The 19,848-nt window shown below is 33.4% G+C and overlaps 3 protein-coding genes and 1 non-coding gene across 5 annotated transcripts in view; 2 read left to right on the forward strand and 2 right to left on the reverse strand.

The window, feature by feature from the left end:
- Positions 1 to 516: 516 nt before the first annotated feature.
- LOC110452487 lies at positions 517 to 1,167 on the reverse strand. Its single transcript, XM_021501047.1, has one exon. The coding sequence runs from the start codon at positions 1,165 to 1,167 to the stop codon at positions 517 to 519; it is 651 nt and encodes a 216-aa protein (XP_021356722.1).
- Positions 1,168 to 3,393: 2,226 nt separating this feature from the next.
- LOC110452531 (histone chaperone asf1b-A-like) lies at positions 3,394 to 15,657 on the forward strand. Its single transcript, XM_021501130.1, has 4 exons — positions 3,394 to 3,583; positions 10,124 to 10,239; positions 11,374 to 11,550; positions 12,509 to 15,657. The coding sequence occupies exons 1-4, from the start codon at positions 3,475 to 3,477 to the stop codon at positions 12,743 to 12,745; spliced, it is 639 nt and encodes a 212-aa protein (XP_021356805.1). The 5' UTR covers positions 3,394 to 3,474; the 3' UTR covers positions 12,746 to 15,657.
- A 1,723-nt stretch (positions 15,658 to 17,380) lies between these two features.
- On the reverse strand, positions 17,381 to 17,452 carry Trnac-gca. Its single transcript has one exon. It is a non-coding gene; the product is annotated as a tRNA-Cys (tRNA).
- Positions 17,453 to 17,648: 196 nt separating this feature from the next.
- Positions 17,649 to 19,848, forward strand: part of LOC110452532 (WD repeat-containing protein 63-like) — a 35,111-nt gene continuing 32,911 nt past the window's right edge. For both annotated transcript variants that reach the window (XM_021501132.1, XM_021501133.1), the window contains exons 1-2: positions 17,649 to 17,731; positions 18,979 to 19,058. In XM_021501132.1, coding sequence (XP_021356807.1) covers positions 18,987 to 19,058 — 72 coding nt within the window. In that variant the 5' untranslated portion in view covers positions 17,649 to 17,731; positions 18,979 to 18,986. The remainder of the gene's footprint in view (positions 17,732 to 18,978; positions 19,059 to 19,848) is intronic.

Consider the following 19,848-nt stretch of genomic DNA (forward strand, 5'->3'; position numbering starts at 1 on the left):
TTATTTAAGACTGGAGATAGGGGCTACCTAAAACTGCAGGCCAACTGATGGTTCACAGGTAGAGCAAGAGCACTGACAGTCTGCGATTGCGGTGGTTTTTCATTTTTTATTTAATAATAGGATTTGTTTTAATGAATACCTGGACAACAGTTGGCCTCACTGAATACTTGGCTAACTGCTATAGGCAGAGTTTGTTTTGGTGGATGCTGTGAATGGTTCCATGGGTTATAACATAGACAGCCTGCTGGATTCTCTTCTTTAACTGGCAAGTTTTTATTGATTACCTAGCTTTATCATTGTGTGTACAAAATTATAGTTTATATATATTGTGACAAAAGTGTAAGAAAACCTTTATAACATACTGGTATGCTAGCTAACACAAATTAGCAATATTCGTAATCTAAATGTCGGGAAAGTTTGAAGATACAAACAAATTGTATGATGTTTATAGATCTTAATTACATGCAATAAACAAATGAGAAACAGATATTTTTTATATAAAACTACACTACAGGGCTATAGATAGTATTCTTTCCCCTGTAGTGTGTCCTGAGATTCTATGATGGGGGGTTCATTGTGGTCTGTTGGATCAGTGTTTAAACCTGTCTGGGGTCCTCCATCAGTATTTGGTAGGTGATCCTCATCACTATCTTCCGAAATTGAAAAGTTTCTAGACCTAGGGTTAGTCACATAATGTTTAGCCAGTGAAGAAGCTCTTGGTGTGTGCGACATTGAGTAATTTGTTCTTAGATTTCCATGCATACTCTCTACATCTCCATTCATTAGAGTCTCTGAATGATTCACAGAATCAAGCACACCAACCATAGACTTCAGGTTTGGTAAAAATTGCAAAACTTGGTTTAGTATATCAACTTTTTCTTCCAGATCTCTGATTTTTAAATCCTTTTCTTCTGTTAATTGTTTCTGGACGTCCAGCAGTCCGTCCTTCTCCTTAGAATTGTGTTCTTCTTCATGTAGCCTGCTCTGGAGTTCCTTGACTTCTTCCTCTTTACCAGCTTTCAACTGCTGAAACTGTTGCTGGTACATCAAGTCCCTGTCAATAAGAGTCTGGTTCTGGTGTTGTATCGTGTTCTCCAGCGACGCTATACGTTGGTGCATAGCATGCAGGTGCTTGTTAGCTTCCTGAATGTTCGTCCTACTCAACATGTTTACAGCAAGATTCTACAACTGCCAAGTATTACTTGTCTGTTATCCACCTCCTTCTGTTCATTCTAACATCACCTGTGAAAGTAAAACAATCATCAGGTCCAAATTACTGTAATTAAAGACTAGATCAATAATTTATCATCATCATAGTTGCTGATACACAGTCATATAGATACATGTATATTAAATACATGTTCCTTCTTTTACTGGTACTTTCAGAAATTTACATATATGTCATCCAACTGAATGCTTGTATAACAAGAAAATTAACTGATGTATTGTATTTTATCAGCTAAGTACAACTCCCTCTTATTTTTACGCTCAAGGGTTTCACATACATGAGTCAGATTGTGCTCTTTACTTTATAACTATCAGTTCCAAAAAAAACCCATCTACAACTTCGCTCAGCCAACAGTTCTGGTCGGCATTCATCCTCGATATATCCAGGGGTTATGTTCACTTTCGCTCTCTTCACCCCTGGAATACAGTATGTCATAGCAAAATTGAAGGCTCAGTGTATGCCACCTTGTTGAGGAGACAAGAAGACTAGATCGATCCTTTGATATACATCAAAAGAAACTCACAGTATTTGACCCTAAAAATTGACAGGCTTTGAAGTTGGGCGTCTCTCCTTTGTAATCTTCAAAGGACAGGCATCAGCCTAGCGATTGGTCAGTTTATTTTACCTGACACAAATCAAACAGATATCTTAGTGTCTTCAATTTTGCTTATAAAATATTCTAGGGGTGTAGAGAGCGAAAGTGAGCGTAACCCATGGATATCGTGGATGGTTGGCAGTGAGATCTAGTACATTTCAGAGTCACCCAAAGAACTAAGAACAATTTGCATAGCATTGATCCATAATGTATCCAAGTATCAGGACTTTAGACCTTATGATTCTTTATTTGTAATGTTAACATATTTGACCTCTTTGACCTTAAAAGTAAGTTAGGGTCTTGCAGTATGAGGAAACCGTATAGCACTCCATCCTAGGTACATAAAGGCCAAATATCAAGACCCATTATGGCCCAAATGTTGATCTTTGACCCAAGCCAGCACTCATACATAAACTTAGATCTAAATACAATATATTAAAAAGAAGAGAGAAAAATAAACCTCAGTGCCAGTCTACATATCATACCTAAGTACCATAGTTCTTAATATTATGGTTCTAATCTTAAAATAAGCTTGTAATTTTTTAACATATTTTACCCCTGTATACTCACAGGGGCATGGATCGCTTTACTTGTAATATAAAAACAATAGGGGTCTCCTAAACTAATATTAGTATAGGAGACCCCTATTTTTTTTAAATTACAAGTAAAGCGATCCATGCCCCTGTGTGTATACTCGCCTTCTCTGTAGTCCAAGGGAATTACATCATAGACCAAGTTGTCTTTGAAGTTATATCCTATGATTTACTTAATTTGGTGATAAATATATCAGTGTGCCACTCAGAAAAAAAGTCCTCAATGAAATTACTTGGCTTCCTTTAATATACCATTTTTATTTTCTTTATATTTGATATGAACTGAAACAGGAGAAAGAGGAAATGTAACGGGTTCGAATCCGGAACCCTCCGAACTCTAGATGGACCAATTGAGCTACCTTGTTGCAAACAATCGCCCCAGTCCAGAACCAGTTTCCTAGTGTAGGAATCTGGTCGATCAAGGTTTCAGAAAGTCTATAAAAAATCTGTATCTGATAGACCTATTGTCCTGTTGTCTATGGTGTGTAAATCCTAAATTATAAGACTGATATCACTTATCAGTGTCCACTACATATATATGACCAGTTAGACAATGCTGCACATTACACGACTGCCTACCACCAGACAGTCGATGCTTTTATGTCAAACAGCAGACATCATTAAGCCCTATCACTGCTAACACAGTTCTGCACTCATTAGTGAATCTGAACTGACAGCTGACAGTGACAGCTTGAATCAAACAAACGAAACACCTCAATGGACACATTTTAAATTGTGTCAGCGATATTAAACGTGTCGTATATCAAAAAGAATCGACTTCTACCTATGTGCAATGAATACTGACCAGGACAAACCTGCTGACAACATTTTTTCGTCTGCAATTTTGTCGAAATCGAACTCCGAAGTCGTGTCAGTCAAACCCGGAAGTTGATGTCTTATGCCGTGCATGCGTATCCAAGTTTTACACAATTGACCAATCAATAGTCGTGTTGTTCTTGACCGGGTTCCGTCCAACCAACCAAACTAATTATAACATTTATCGCCATTGGCGCCATTTACAGCAGCTAGTCAATGTGAAAGCAGTAGGCCTCGAAATCATGGCTAAAGTAAACATATTAGATGTAGTTGTCTTAGATAACCCGTCGCCATTTCTGAACCCATTTCAGTTTGAAATTACGTTTGAGTGTTTGGAAGACTTAACGGAAGGTATGTATTATGTCCTGCATATCTGCTATGAAAACAATGCCGACATCGTTGAAATGTGTATTCCGTGTGTAAAATAGCCTAGAAGCCGGTAAAAATCCAGACAATATATATATGTAAAAAAAAGCGAAATTGATCAATTAGGCTGTACCAATAATATCGATTGATAAAATTGTTCTACACAATCAATTAGTTGTTTTAATTAAAAAATTAGGAGACGTTACGGAGAGCATCTGGATCGTGCATAGGTGGTGGGCACGTCTATCAAAAAAAAAAATGCATTTTTTTTTTGATAGACGTGCCCACCACCTATGGATCGTGGTTAAAAATAGGCGGCGAGTCTAATTACCCAATACTACCCAATACGACCCAGTTATGAACCAAATACTTCTTTATTACTGTGAAATATCACCTTTGTAGACGTTATTTACTTCCATCTGCCATAATTTATCGGGAAATATGCGATTTGGTGCCGAAAACATCACCGAATTGCCGTGACTATGACCCAATACTACCCCATACCACCCAATACTACCCCATACGATCCAGTTATGAACCCAATACTTCTTTATTACTGTGAAATATCGCATTTCTTGAAGTTATTTACTTCTATATGTCACATCCTATCTGGACATATGAAATTTGGTGCAGAAAACATCACCGAAATGCCGTGACTAGGGGTTCGACGATTTACAGGAACGGGCAGGATCGGGCAGAAAACTATTAATTATTATATATACATTGATGAATATATATATTTAATTAGATACATTTAAGTATCATTATCGGGTATAAGATATATTTGATAAAAGAATTGCAATTACATGATACTATATTAATTCTATTCATGTCATAAAATGGTGTTATTAAGATCATATATATAAATTTAGCAGGAAATATTTAGAAAATTTTAAATTACTTTTCATAAATGTTAGTTATTCAATTTTGTTAAACATAACAGTATCAATTATATAACAATGCTGGAGAAGAACCTTCAGTTAAATTAGATACTCAAATACTACGAAATTCAAAAAGTATATGGATTGTATATGATTCGAAGTCCTTTCAATTACTTGATTAACTCACAGATAGTCTGTTTTGGACAAGCTAGATATTTTTTCCATATATAGTTCCCTGACCAATCTTATGAAGGGTAGACGAGTAGGTTGTCATTAAGTAATGTAAAAATTAAATAGATTAATAAAAGGAATTACGTTACGCTTCTTATACATCAATCCAGAGACGTATATATTACATTACGTAATATATACGTCTTTGATCATCCGAAAGCAAAATACTAAATGACATGAAAACTTGATTCGACTCCCAGAGATACTGTATACACATATACTTTATTCAACTCGTTGGCCATCTCAAGTAAATGTGATCTCTATAGATACATGGTAGATACCGTGATGTTGCAATTTTATTTAACATCTAAGTCCGTGATCTAAATCACAGTTACAGGTAAATATATATATTATAATTTAATTTTATAATGTCTTCCGAGGAATTACAAATTCCACTTGCAAACCACTTATATAATATGTACAGAAGACGTAGCAGTCTATGTGATTAGTTATAATTTTAAACAGTGTCTTGTAAGCCATTTTAGGCTGAACATCATATACAATTACATTTTCTATTTAATGCATTTGTTAAATATGATACCAGGTGTCAATCAGAAACATTTTTTTATGAAAATAATCTTCCGTTTAAATATAATTAGCTACTAGTTAGTGTGAATTTAGCAGACCTCGCTGGAAGGGGGCTCCCCAACCCTTGGAAATCTAAATTTCACTACAATGTAGAACTAGGAAATTATTCATTTTATTTATCACCATTGTTATTGTTTTTTTAAAGACATCATGTTTTAAGGCAGTAAATATAAAAGAAACCTTTTAACTATTATAGTATGTAATATGTAAGGACAAAATCCAGGAGTTTGTTAGGTAGGGGCTGTCCCAATCACCTGCTCTCTGGATTGGCACATGTGATAGTTTGTTTTAATTTATTAATGTATTATGTATAATAGCTGTTCTTAACAAAATTATGATATTATAAATTATGTAACTATATGTGTTTATACTGTGTAACTATATACTTGTACGATGTAATTGTGATATATGACACTATAATAAACAAAATTGACTTGACTTGACTTAACTATATATATATATATATATATAGAATATGCAATGAAGACGAAAACGGAGATAAATTTTGAATAGAATTGGCAAATAGAGGATTTCCCCCAAAATTACTTGTAGTCAACTAAATTAGAACAAATGTTTAAATAATTTTATTATGCAATGAACGTTATAAACGTATTGACGTACATGAACATTCTACGGATTTTTTTTTATTTATAACAACTATCGATATAATATGTATAAATATAGATTTGTTCCAATATATACTAAAGATACATGGTCGTGAAAAGTAAATCTACTCTTACTAAATACTCGTCAAATTTATTTAAACAAATTTAAGTCTTTAAAAACATCAAGTTATATGAATGCATAACCACGGACTTTATCTAATTCCGTGTACAATATCTAATTTTAAACATAAACTTAGTCCCGTGCAATTGAATAGATTCTTGATATATGAAATCCATTTAAAATCAGCGAAATCATTTTTATGTAAATTCAGCATAAGCTTGTACATTATACTAGACAATTTATTTTCACCTGTAATTAGTTTATACCAAAACATTATCATTCTAGATTTAATTTCAATATCCAGCGAGTACCTACCCGTTTCACCATATACCATTATATTTGCTGTGGAGCTACGTATGTTTAAAATTCTTTAACAAAACTGTACACGTAATTTCTCAATCATATTGGTATTTTCAAACCCCAAAATTACTTTTTGAAACGTATATAGATATTAAAGCATGAAGGATAAATATATTTTCAGTTGTAGAGTAGCCTTTCCTTAAACCAGCTTGAACATTGGAACAAGAAGTCTATTGTCTACTATTACGGAATTAGATAATCAGTTTTGACCACATCGGCCTTTGAAAAAAAATGAAACTTAAAGCGTTTCACCGTGTTTCTTTCTTCTTTACATATACAATTAATATACAGTATCGTTTTTCTATAACAGATAAGGCCTAACAATCCAACATATGGACTTCAATATTTATTTACGTAAAACACGTATTTCAATTAACTTATATTTACATATAGAATAATATTTAATTTTCAGATTGATGTCCCTTTTTTGAGTTGGAAAATTGCGTATTTTCTTTTTTTTAAGATCGTAGACGTGATGGGATTGTAATCTACACATTAACACCAATTAATTCACTCAAAATATATTCATGCTATTTATTAAGAGTTGAGTATAAGTTATGAAGTTATTAAAATTTAGTTATCATAATGTCATTTCCAATGTTTCAGGTGTTATGACATCGCAATAACAATGTCATATATATAAATGAGAAAATAACTCAGATACATATTTATTATATATGTAATATATAATTCTCTGAACAACCCTTTTTTATAGAATAAAACAGAGACATAAATTGGAACCTCGGCCTGGCAATTTATATATATATATATATATATATATTCCGATCCTGCCCCGTTCCTGTAATTGCAATTCTTTTATCAAATATACCTTATACCAGATAAGGATAATTAAATATATACAATAAATATATATAAATAAGTCCGATCCTGCCCCGTTTCTGTCCGTTCCTGTAAATCGTCGACCGTTCTTGCCCGATCCATATCAATACAATACTTTTTTTTAAATTCTTTGCAATCCTTTTATCAAATGACGTATCTTGTACCCGATAAAAAAGATATAATAATATAAATATAAATATAATTTAGTCCGATTCTGCCCCGAATGGCGATCATGTAATTGCAATCATTTTATCAAATATATCTTATACCCGATAATGATACTTTAATGTATCTAATCAGAGACGTATAAAGCCATAACTGTGTTATATACGTCTCTGATCTAATATATATATTCATTAATGTATAGGCCTATATAAAAATTAATAGATTTCTGCCCGTTCCTGTAAATCGTCGAACCCCTAGTCACGGCATTTCGGTGATGTTTTCTGCACCAAATCGCATATTTCCAGATAGAATGTGACATATAGAAGTAAATAACTGTGACATTTCACAGTAATAAAGAAGTATTTGGTTCATAACTTGGTCGTATGGGGTAGTATTGGGTGGTATTGGGTAGTATTGGGTGGTATGGGCACGGACTTAGATCTAATCTAATTCCGTGGTATGGGGTAGTATTGGGTCATAGTCACGGCAATTCGGTGATGTTTTCGGCACCAAATCGCATATTTCCCGATAAAATATGGCAGATGGAAGTAAATAACGTCTACAAAGGTGATATTTCACAGTAATAAAGAAGTATTTGGTTCATAACTGGATCGTATGGGGTAGTATTGGGTAGTATTGGGTAGTATTGGGTGGTATTGGGTAGTATTGGGTAATTAGACGTGCCCAAAAATAGGTGATATCCTTTTAGTAGGGCCCGCTTTAGCAAGTCTCAAAAATAGATTTATTTGCTGATTGTAGATATTTAATAACATTGCGTTATTGCCTCGTAGTTTTATAGCTAATTTTTCGGTTAACAAGAATTTTATATTTTCATAAATCGTCTTTCATAAATTTCCTCTTACAGAAACTCCCTACGGGATCCCCAAAAAGACAGTATTTAAACCTTTTTTTTTTTATTGATAAATAAATGATAATAAAATAAATGATCTATATTTAACGTGTAAATTGTCAACAACAAAGTAACAACACCGCTAAGGGAACAAATGTTGTTTTTCGTGGTGGAGGAAAGCCCAATTGGGGGGAACCACAGTGCCATTAGAGGAATAACAACTAGCCCTATACTATCAGACATCACTCTTTTTCCGCCACTGCTGGGGATTAAACCTAAGTTATAAGGAGAGTGAGTGGTCTGAAGATCACGCTTAACTGATTGCACATGACTGTACGCGTTAGCAACATCTACGGCTACTGTCGCAACAATAAGTTTCAGAAAGATTTAATCTTATAATTTACAGATAAATCTTCAACTTTTTTTTATAAAATACATGATAACTTGTTGTTTACTGAGCGTCTGCAATTACGACTGATATTGGGACCGTGTGTACGGTTAAAGGTAGTTAATCAAACAGATAGATACTGACAAGGACCACTAACAGCTGAAATTGGGAGACATGAAAAAAACTTGTGATTTCAGCTTTTCTTTGTATAAAAAGAAAATACTGATATGTATTTGACTGTTCCGAGCCCCTAAATATTTCATTTTAAAGTTGGAACTTTCTTCATCGCAGTTCAATTCACATGTACCATATCATGCCAAAAGTAAAGCAATGGCACTATTGAAACAAAATGAGGTGTTTCTAACTTTCTATATCTAATAATCTGAGAATATTATCATACCTTTGTGTCGACTTGTTTTCAAGGTATGAAAAGTTATTCAGATGAAATTAATTTCACTAGGCCATTTTTGTTCTTTGTCTTGCAAAAATAATGGCAGTGATTTTTTTCTCTGAGAATAACTCACAATATTTTGCAAATCTTTTAATGGAAAAATATGAAAACATTGCCAGATAAAACATCAATTTTTGTTTTAATGGTGTCCAATTTCATTTCATTGGGGCAATTATTGGCTCCAGGAAAATTCTATGAGTAAAGATAGAGATGCATGAAATTGAAATATAAAAGTTAATCCAGGTGGTAAAAATGCTGTATATTTGTCTCTGCAAGTTCCTGCTGGTGAATAGTATCACGCAACCTTTACTCTTGCAGTACATGTATACATACACAAAAACTGTGAACTTTGTGACTTTCCTTATGTCTTTTTGGCACATTTGAACTGCCAAGATTTAATATTTCAGCATAATTTTGTCTAAGGTCATTTTCAACTTCACTTTTCAGCATACTATATTATTTAAATTACGATGCAATTGTTTGTACATTTTCCCAATCGCTGTATTAATCATGATCAATTATATAATATATAATTAATTAATATCAAAACATCGAAGATACGTTAGACCTACTCCATTCTCAGGCTTTTTCGTATCTGATTGTGAATATTTACGGTACCTGGTGCATGCAGGTTTACATGGAAAGAAACTCAATCGCTGCCATAATGTGGTATATTTATGTATAATTTGTCTGTCATAGTTGACTAAGATGATTAATATTGCACATCAGGAGTACCAGTGTTTTTGTTACCTTTATTTTACAACAGCCAGTTCCTTTAAAAGTTTACAAGATTATTGGTCACCTTAATTAAGCTTTATGATGATATAGAATTGAACAAAAACATAGATGTTTAAGTTAAAACATTGTAAAATAAAGGTCCCATATAAAATAGGGATCAGATATTTGAGTCCTGAAATCTGAAACTTCAACTTTGGCTTTTTATTTATTCAACTTCCTCTTACTTATTTGACCAGACTCATCAACATTTTGAAAAATGTACAAAATGTATGTAATTTTAATAATGTTCTTTTTTTATATTCCACAGATTTAGAATGGAAAATAATATATGTTGGTGCTGCAGAGAGTGAAGAATATGATCAAACACTGGACTCTGTTCTTGTTGGTCCTATTCCAGGAGGACGACACATGTTTGTCTTTCAGGTATATATAAATGAATAATTATAAACATTGTTCAATTTATTGTCAGATGTTTTAAATTTCCCAAAATAAATAAATTTAACACGTTTTCTGTTCTGAATTGAATTATTCCATGAAGACATTCCCTTGGATTTGTTTGTAAGACAGCTATTTCTGCCATCAGAGTGGAGCTGTATATGATCAGTCCATATATTGGAAAATAACCAAAGATGTTCATGCAACATAATTAGACCCGGGCCCCTCCAACGCTTTTTTTTAGAATGATAAATGCATACAGATTTTGCCAGCTTTTTTGGGAAAGGGCCCCTGAGCAAGAATTGGAAAAATATCATCGCATTTAGCAAAAATTGGGAAATATCAGCATTCCCACATGTATAGGTCTGGAAAATATTACACTTACAGGTTAACCGTTTGGCAAAAACAAACCTAATGTGATTAGCAAAAAAAACCATTTCCTCCGGCCGAAACGGAGGTATAGTAAAATATATAGCAATAAATAAACACATCAATTTTTAGTGTTTTTGTGTAATTTCAAATTTTTGTTATTTATGTATTTTACATGCTCCTTCATTGATAATACTTTGAACATTGCACATATAATGACTGGAAACTTAATAAACATCCTTTTAAATCCATTTGGGAAAATAAAACTGAAATTAGGAAAATTCAGGGTCATTTTTCAATTGGGAATGGGTCCCTGTACGTCTGGACTACTGTCTACATGTACCGGACCCTTTAAACACTTATGTATACCTGGCTAAAACCCTGGCATATGTACATGTATAAATATACCACATTATTATTGGGGAATTTAACATGGGAGCGTCTCTACCTCTTTTTCATGCAGTGTTCTCACTAGGTTTTGAAATAGGTGGTCAAGTGGAAAACAATTGCCTGTTGAATATTCACATGCTATAATTTTATTAACCTATATGTATTCTAATGAAATAGCCGTTTCAAAGTTGATAAATAGCAGGCTAATTTGGCAGGAAACCAGCTTTTAATAAGAACAGTCATGGGGGAATGAATAGAATGTTGTTAAAATAATATAAAAATATGAGGCATGCTATTTAAAGAATGTTACATGTATAATTGAAATAAATGTTGATGTTTTTAAAGTACTTTTTTCTGTTTTAGGCTGGACCTCCCAACACAGATAAGATCCCAGTTGCTGATGCCGTCGGTGTTACAGTTGTGTTATTGACATGTTCGTATAGAAACCGAGAATTCATCAGAGTAGGTTATTACGTTAACAACGAATACAAAGATCAGGAGTTAAAGGAGGAGCCACCCTCAGTCCCGCAATATGACAAGGTAGGAAAAACATCCATGCCATGCAGAAAATATCTATTATCTTTTTGTGTTAGTTTCTCACCACACCATCATCAAATGGTCATGAAAAATTACCTACCCATGATCCTTCTGATTGCTCTTGAACAATTCCTGCTAATGATGATGATATTCCTCAAGAGGTACTAGACGGAACAATTTGATGAACTGATGACCAGCATATATGTACAATAATTGGTAACGGTTGGCCATCAATGTTTGCAAAATGCTGTTTTAGACATGTTAAGAAGTTAGCTGTGGCTACGTTGTATTTGGTTGAGTAATCCTTCCTGTTTGTTGACTATCCGTGTGTACTTATAACATTCACTGTTTCCAATAATTATAACATCATTATAATAGCAACCAAAACATGTCCATTTAGATGTTTTGATGTTGCAGAAACTGATGTGAGGTTTCTTCACGATACATATAGGTACCTTGTCATGCATTCTTTCTATTTCGTTTCTGGTCAGATTTGGAGGAAGGGCAATAACTCATAGTCATATTTGACACTAAGTAAATAAATACATATCCTGTATCCTATTGTGGGTCTGAGTATCAATAAATGTAAAATTGATATAAATCATGACATTAGTAAGAATTTGTAACAGATGTAAATACTGATGCAAAGCAATATTGTAAGAAGCCCAAGTTTCCTCTGGCCCCGACACCAGACTTAGACATTTTGACAGAGACATGTAGATGTACCAGATATCTATCTGTCAAAATGTCAAAGTCTGGTGTAAGGGCCAGAGGAAACTGGGGCTATATATATTGTAAGCAAATATTGTAGCCATGATACCTAGGCTATACATGGTAGTCATGGTAAGTCTATTGCAATTGTGGCAAATTTAGACATTAAGTAACATTTTATGTTAGCAAATATCAATTTCTTATTGAAAATTATCATATAAAATGCTTCATGTACTTTATCTCTTTACAGCTTGAAAGGAGTTTATTAGCCACCAATCCGCGAGTGACTCGATTTAAAATTGACTGGGATGACAATGGCGAAACGCCTGCTGATGAAAATGTTCCCCCAGCAACAAACACTGAATCAGAATCAAACCAGATGTGTGTAGAAAATAAAGACGGTGTGTTGAACAAACCTGTGGCAGCAGTCATGAACAACAATAGCTCAAGTCTAGGGACAGGCGACAATATAAAAATGGAAATGTGATCATCATGTATTCATCTCATTTATTGTTGTGTCAAATATCTACATTTAATACCAGGACCTTAACATCACATAAAAATCACTGATAAATGTTCAAAGCAGTTACAACCTTTTCTCATTACAGGATTTGACTATATTATTGGTTAAACAAAATGGCCACTCTCCCCTTAACAGTGGTTAGTGTTATTGTCTGCATCAAGCTTAAAGATAGATAATAGGAATCATTTACATTTTGTCCAATTGATACTGAATAATGTTTAAAGACTGTTATTGCAGCTGTTGAGATTATTTCAGTGATAACAAATTTAAAATCCATTACATTAAGCTATATTATCTTATTGAAATGTTTTCAGAAACAAATGGAGGTAGGCAATTGAGCCATAATTATACTAAATATACCAAACCATCATCACAGTGATACCTAGTAGGGGGAGGAAATAGAATTTTTCTACATGTACATTGATAGTAAGATATTTTGAAAAAATTGTTGAGTTTTGATGACAATCTGATTGTTTTTCTAATAATTAAATCACTGGATTTCTTATATAGAGTTAATCACGAAGCTTATCTACTGTGCTTTTGGTCATGGTAGTTGATAATTTAAAGCTTTTTCTATGTACAGTATAACTGGGAATAACTTCAAGATGTTCCATCTCTCAGGAGGAAAAGGCCTGCAACCTATCGTTGTCTCGGTATGAATTAAGTAGAAATAAGACTCTTCCATAGGTAAAACAAATGCTGTGGTACCACTAGCTGTTTACAGCAAACAATTTAGTGTTGTAGTTCCTTGTTTACTTAATGAGATGTTTCTATTGTCAATTAACCTTATTTATAAAAACAATACTGGGAAATGTTGAAGATCCTACAGTTTATATTCATCAAGTATATTCAACACCAGAACATAATCTGCACTAGTTGACTACCCTGATTAGTCAGTTAAGATTTTGTCATTTCAGTGCTGTAATATATACACTGTACATATGTCAATTAACAATAATTACAAAAATGCAAACCCAATGTTGAGTGTATTAAGTACCAGGTTAATTGACATGGTACGTGTATAAATAGGGCTGGAACAGTTAAGAAATAATGACAGCCAGATAACTGGGTGCTTATAATTATTCAAACCAGCACCGGGTATCCCATGATTTTTTTTTTGTGTCATTAGCTACAAGCATCAGTCGCTGAATTGATTAAATAAATACTTTCAAAGAAATAATTATGTTATAAAAATGTTGGTAATTTTCAAAATATCCAGAATTAGCTTTCCATAGCTACATTCTTCACAGATGGGGGGAAACCCTAGGCTTGTACATGTGTTCTCATTATACATGTGCTATTAGCACGTTACTTGCATGTTTCTTACATCAATTGACTTCTGCAAGACCACCTCTGTGAATGAGAGGTACATAGTTCAACAAAATGTTGGTCAAAATATGTTCACCTAATTATGTACTTAAAAACTATAAGTTTGTTGTGTGCTGAGTATGGTACATTTACTGATAATTTGCTTGCATATCTAGTCTGTCAGACAGTTACAAGTCATATTTTCGACCAGGAAAATCAATAACTATTTACTTGAACTTTGACAGTTTATAAATATTGGGTGCTAGCTATAGCTATACAATAGTGAGGGGCATTGATTGAAATTTTATGATTGATCATTTAATTTTTTACTGTTTATTTACTGGTGATTGATTAATAATCATAATTCTCCCATGTTGGTGAAACCCACTTGCACAAGTAAATAAAATGAGACAAAGTTGTAAGAACTCTTCGATTCCCTTCAAACAATATGATTTATAGTCCAAAGTAGCCATGAGTTGACTTGAAAGTCAGTGAAAATGCTGACACAACAGCTGGAAATATCCTGAGACTTCTGCTGCTTGGTTCTTGTTGGTTTCTAGCTATATATAGTACAGAGACAGGCTTAAAATCACCAATTGCAAATCTCAAAACTCCATGATATCTACACATGGTTATTGTAAAATTGATCATGAATTCTGTAGTCAGTAGTTGACAGAGTTGATTAATTGGAACACCGCTATTTGGTACAAACCAATAAGTAACCAGGTACTGGTTAACTGCTCCAGCCCTGCTATTATAACTGTTTATTAGTTTGCCAAAATGTCTAGTAATTAGAATTGTATATTCTTTGGTCAACTGTATCTTGATGTACCACATGTCTAGAAATTTATTTCATACATTTGAAACATTTTATGGTTTGCAGATGTGAAAAAGTGTTTCATCAGCATGATACGCACTTGTATATATATATTATTTGAAAATAACATTTTTGCAAAAACTTTTGGCCACAAAAAGTCTTTGTAGATAACATTATTTGATAATATATCAAGTCAAATCAATATCTAGCCAAAGTGCCAAGTGAGCTTATGTCATGGTGCAGTCAGTATCTGTCCATCCGTCAAGACAAATGTCAACTTTCTAAACCACTTCTTCTGAATAACCAAGAGACCTAGTGTAATGATGTTTGGCCTGAAGCTTAAGTGCTGTGTAGTATGGGAAGTAAGTTTAAATTTTCCTACAAAGATTCATAAGGTGTAGATAACTGGGTAGGTTATTAAATCTTCAGAAAAAGTAATGATTTGCCTTTTTAAATTTAACCTGTAATCCAAGCTGAATAACAGGTGAGCGATACAGGCCCTTTAGTAATCTTCTTGTGAAGAATTTGAACTGAAGTCAGGATGTTTATTTTGTTGAGAAAATGAATTTTGCATAAAATTTGTCCATTGTGTTCCGGTATGGAAATGCAATGTTATTCAACAGTTTGTTAATTATTTATATATACATTAGGTACTTTGTACAGATGTAGTATTCACAAGTAGTTGTGAAGCTCTAAAAATTTTATACTTGAAAAATACAAGATTGTATTTGATCAATAAAATCAATAAAAATAATTGGTGTTGTTTTTCTCAATAAGTATTACCATAGGTTATTCTTGTAATGCCCCAATAAGTTTTTCAGATGTTTCTTAGAAAACAATTTATCCTTTGTAACCCAAATTTAGGTGAATGATCCCTAAGTGATGCTGAAGAGTCGTAAGGATTTTTGGATCACTCATGATCAGAGGTCAAGATCATAGTGGCTATAAATACATTGAAGTAAACTATGGGAAAATGTTCTGATGCTATTTCTTCAGTTAAACCAAAATTTGGGTGGCAGATAGCTCTAGGGAATAGGAAAGTCCTCATTGAGCTTAGGGATACAAGGTCACGGCTACAAAAATTGGACAGAAATTTTATAAAATGTTGATATTCAGATGGTATCATTTGAACAATGCATCAAATCTTGAACCAAATTAATTTTGTCCCTTTGGACAGGGACAGTATATACGTCCCTGCTTTGGAACAAGAATATCTACTGATTTTGGGGTCACTAATTAAGGGATCAAGGAAGCTATAACTTTAAAAAAAAAATATAATATGTTCTTAAAGGTTTAGATTCCAGCACTTAATTTGACATATGCCCCAAAATCACCAGGTGCTTATTTGTGGAGCATAATTATGTTATTTCCACTGCTTTTTATCCCCTGCATGGCAAAGTTGATGGGGAATATAAAAATGGGCTTGGTCCAATTGTTCAATTCAGATCAAGATATGTACCAGGTAAGTGCCAAGTACTTCATGTATATATAATGCATGTATTTTCATCGTTGATACAGCTAGGGACACTTTACATAAAGTTGATGGGGAATATTAAAATGGGCTCTCTGTCTAGTTGTTTACATCACAGGTACTAGCCTTGTCTGTCAATACACCTATAAGATTATATTAAAGGTGTATTGACAAACGAGGCTAGTACCTGTGGTTTACATCAATAAAAGTAGTAAAGTTCATGTCTTGGTAATAACCGGTAGAGTGCCAATCTTCTACATGGATGATAAATTGTATTTGCATCATTAATGTAGCTAGAGATGCTTTACAGAAAGCATGTTGTGGATGCTGAATTTGATGGGCATTTTATGCGTCAGTGACTTCCGTTTTACCCTCATCTATCGCATTAAGAAACTTGTTGAATTAATATCTTGGTACAATGAAGCTTGCAACAATGCAACCATAGGGTTGCTGTTGCAGATGCTGAATTTGACTTCATTTTACATTTTGGTGACTTTTTAACGACCCTTGTTTATCACGGGCAGATTTGACCATTTCTGGGTTATTCTAGGTGCATTAACATAGGAAATACTTTCATCAATTAACTCGCCGTTAAAATTGCACAACAGAACCTGTGTTGCAGATGCTGAATTTGACTATGCTTTAAACTTTAGTGACTTTCTAAATAACTTGCTCTCATAACACATGAAAGAAAGATATTAAGCCCATATATCTTGGTAAGAATAAATGCTGCATGGATAATACTTACACCAATGATGCAGCTAAGGTAACTTTACCTTTCACAGATGTTTAGTATGCTACACAAAAAAAACAATTGCTATGTGTTGGATTTTGACATTTCAAGTTCTTTATTGCTAGTTCTTCAGAAGTACTGACGAGATCTTTCTCAAATTTCACATACAGGCATAGTTGTGCTTGTTTTATTTTAGGGCAGATTGTAAAAACAACATTGCCATCTATCTATTTTGGTACTAAAAACAAAATAATCAAGATGAAAAAAATGAGGGGACACCCGGGTTCGAACCAGGGACCTCTCGATCTGCAGTCGAATGCTCTACCACTGAGCTATATCCCCTCTTGACTGATGCATTACAAAATAAAGATTATAAGCTTTCAAAGATCAAAGAAGTATTACCTTAATTTAAATTTGTATATTATAACCATTGAATGATTTTAAACTTAATTAGATTGCTCACATTTTTAGACAATACTGTTACTTGTATATTTACTTGCCATGTAAAAACGGGCACTGACCCTCTTGTTGTCACCGGCAACGACCAAGCGTACATCCGGGTTCCGTCAAGATGGCTGCAAGCATATAAACAAATCGTGTTGTCAGACAACTAAACGCGAGGTAATGTCAGTTATAACTTGTGTTCAGTTCAGAAAAATAGGCCAATGAATTAAAACATTTCTTTGATATTTTTGAATGTAGAATCAGTTTAATATCGCCAACAACAATCGAGAAATGACGAAATATCGCGTACTGTAAATATGAATGAGGTTCGCCATGTTCGTCCAGGCTCCATGTAATGTGTAAAATGTGTTATTCGCTCATTATTTCTCCTCAAAACAAAATAGATTGGACTTATTTGATAATCACGTATAGTGTACAGTGTAAACTATTTTCTTTGAGGAAACCGTTGAAAATACATGTATTGTTTTGTGCTGAAAAGTGATATTTTCTTCTTATCGATGAGAGACGAATCTCCATGATTGGAGCGATTATTGTCACAAAAATTCTTTATAACAGAATTGTTGTGCACGTAGTGCATAGCCTTGAATATTACAAATAGATGGGTGAAATCTACGTACATGTTCTCATGAAGTATTTGTGTAGACACTATTATCAAGAAAACTGTAAGATCGAATGCTTCAAATTTCCAGAATAATGACATATATTTCCACACTTGTTGTTTATAATAAAGTCTAAGCATTGATTATGACCACAGGTCATATACAAAGTAATACCCTTATTTTTTATGATATATATTTCAATTTACAATCAGAATTTTAAACACCTGTGTCATGACGTACATAACAAATGCAGGACCTGAAAATTAATTGTTACAGCAGCATCAATTATTCAAACGATACAAGGCCTTTCAATTTGCATGCAAACATTCATTAAATGCAAATGATGCTTTGATCATTCTAATTTTGCTAAAATTAAGCTATGCATAGCTGAAGTCATATTTTCAGCACAATGCATTTTTCTTGTCCAGGTTGTTTAAAATGAGTGCGAGTGAAAACATTTATAATAATTGCACAATTGCACAATTATGTTTCCTCACTTGACAATTTGATAAAGCTTATTCGTCCAAGATTTGTCGCATGCATGCTTACTTGTTTACATTTACAATACAGGGGATGCTGTCGGAAGAGCATTGCATGTGCATGGTTCATGGAAACGAATACCACACGAATGCACATGTATTATTGTCCAATATATAATACAAGATTATCAATCACAGAAACTTTTTGATACATTGCGGACATGGTAGAGCATGCAAATACAGTTTATAATTTCATTATACATGTACTAGTATTCAGAATTTATATATGAATATGAAGTGATGTACATATACTTATTTATAACAGCCATAAAGATGTCAGAGCCAGAGAAGAAGGAAGTTTCTGACAAGGAAAAGGAAACAGCGAAACAGGATGAAAAGGAAAAAGTAAGTGTGAACCAAATATGATATATATTTTTTTGTTCCCATTTAAAAGATTTTTGCGTTGCAGTATTATTTGGAATTCTGAGTATTTGGCAGTATGATAAGAAGATGTGTATTCTTTTGGATTCAGTAACTATATAGTGAAGATTTGTATAGTGGTATTCTTCAAGCATATAGGTATCCAGTTCTAGTTCATTGCCATTTTGATATACAAAGTAATGTATTAGCACAGTTGACATCTTTACAGGGCTAAGTACATTCTGACACGTATACTACACATTTGGATGAACATACATTGATGCGTTAATTGTATTTATTCAGTTATACAGTACATTTCACTTAATATCACGTCACTTTTCGGTTATTATCATGTTTTTTTGATGCACCGTTTTTCCTGCTATATAATCTATGCAATTCAATTCTTTTATTATCACCTGATTTTATGTCGATTTCTCTTAATATCACTTTATTTTGGCCACTTTCACCAAAAAATACAGGTAAACGGTGGTATTGATTCATGATAAATGCCCTGGGGACCTTCTGTCACACCCTGGATGCATTATGTAAATAATGCCTTGGCCTAACAGGGTATTTTTTACACCTGGCTGACTGTTAAACAATAGGTTGACTTACATACTTGTTAACATGATATTCACCTGGGGTTGGGGGAGCTAGGACAGTCTAACATCTGTAAACTTTTCTAATGCCAAGTGTGATGTATTCTTTCAACTAATTATAACATGTGTACTATCTTCGATTACACACTTGCAGCAAATATCTAATAAAATTAACC

Source organism: Mizuhopecten yessoensis, unplaced genomic scaffold (assembly GCF_002113885.1).
Source record: "Mizuhopecten yessoensis strain PY_sf001 unplaced genomic scaffold, ASM211388v2 scaffold6719, whole genome shotgun sequence".
Lineage (NCBI taxonomy): Eukaryota > Metazoa > Mollusca > Bivalvia > Pectinida > Pectinidae > Mizuhopecten > Mizuhopecten yessoensis.

Excerpts from the sequence above, each read along its gene's own strand:
- LOC110452487 (XM_021501047.1), bottom strand. The coding sequence starts at position 1,167 with ATGTTGAGTAGGACGAACATTCAGGAAGCTAACAAGCACCTGCATGCT.
- LOC110452531 (XM_021501130.1), top strand. The coding sequence starts at position 3,475 with ATGGCTAAAGTAAACATATTAGATGTAGTTGTCTTAGATAACCCGTCG. Across the intron at positions 3,584-10,123 it reads TTTGGAAGACTTAACGGAAG|ATTTAGAATGGAAAATAATA; the intron begins GTATGTATTATG and ends TATATTCCACAG. Across the intron at positions 10,240-11,373 it reads GACACATGTTTGTCTTTCAG|GCTGGACCTCCCAACACAGA; the intron begins GTATATATAAAT and ends TTTCTGTTTTAG.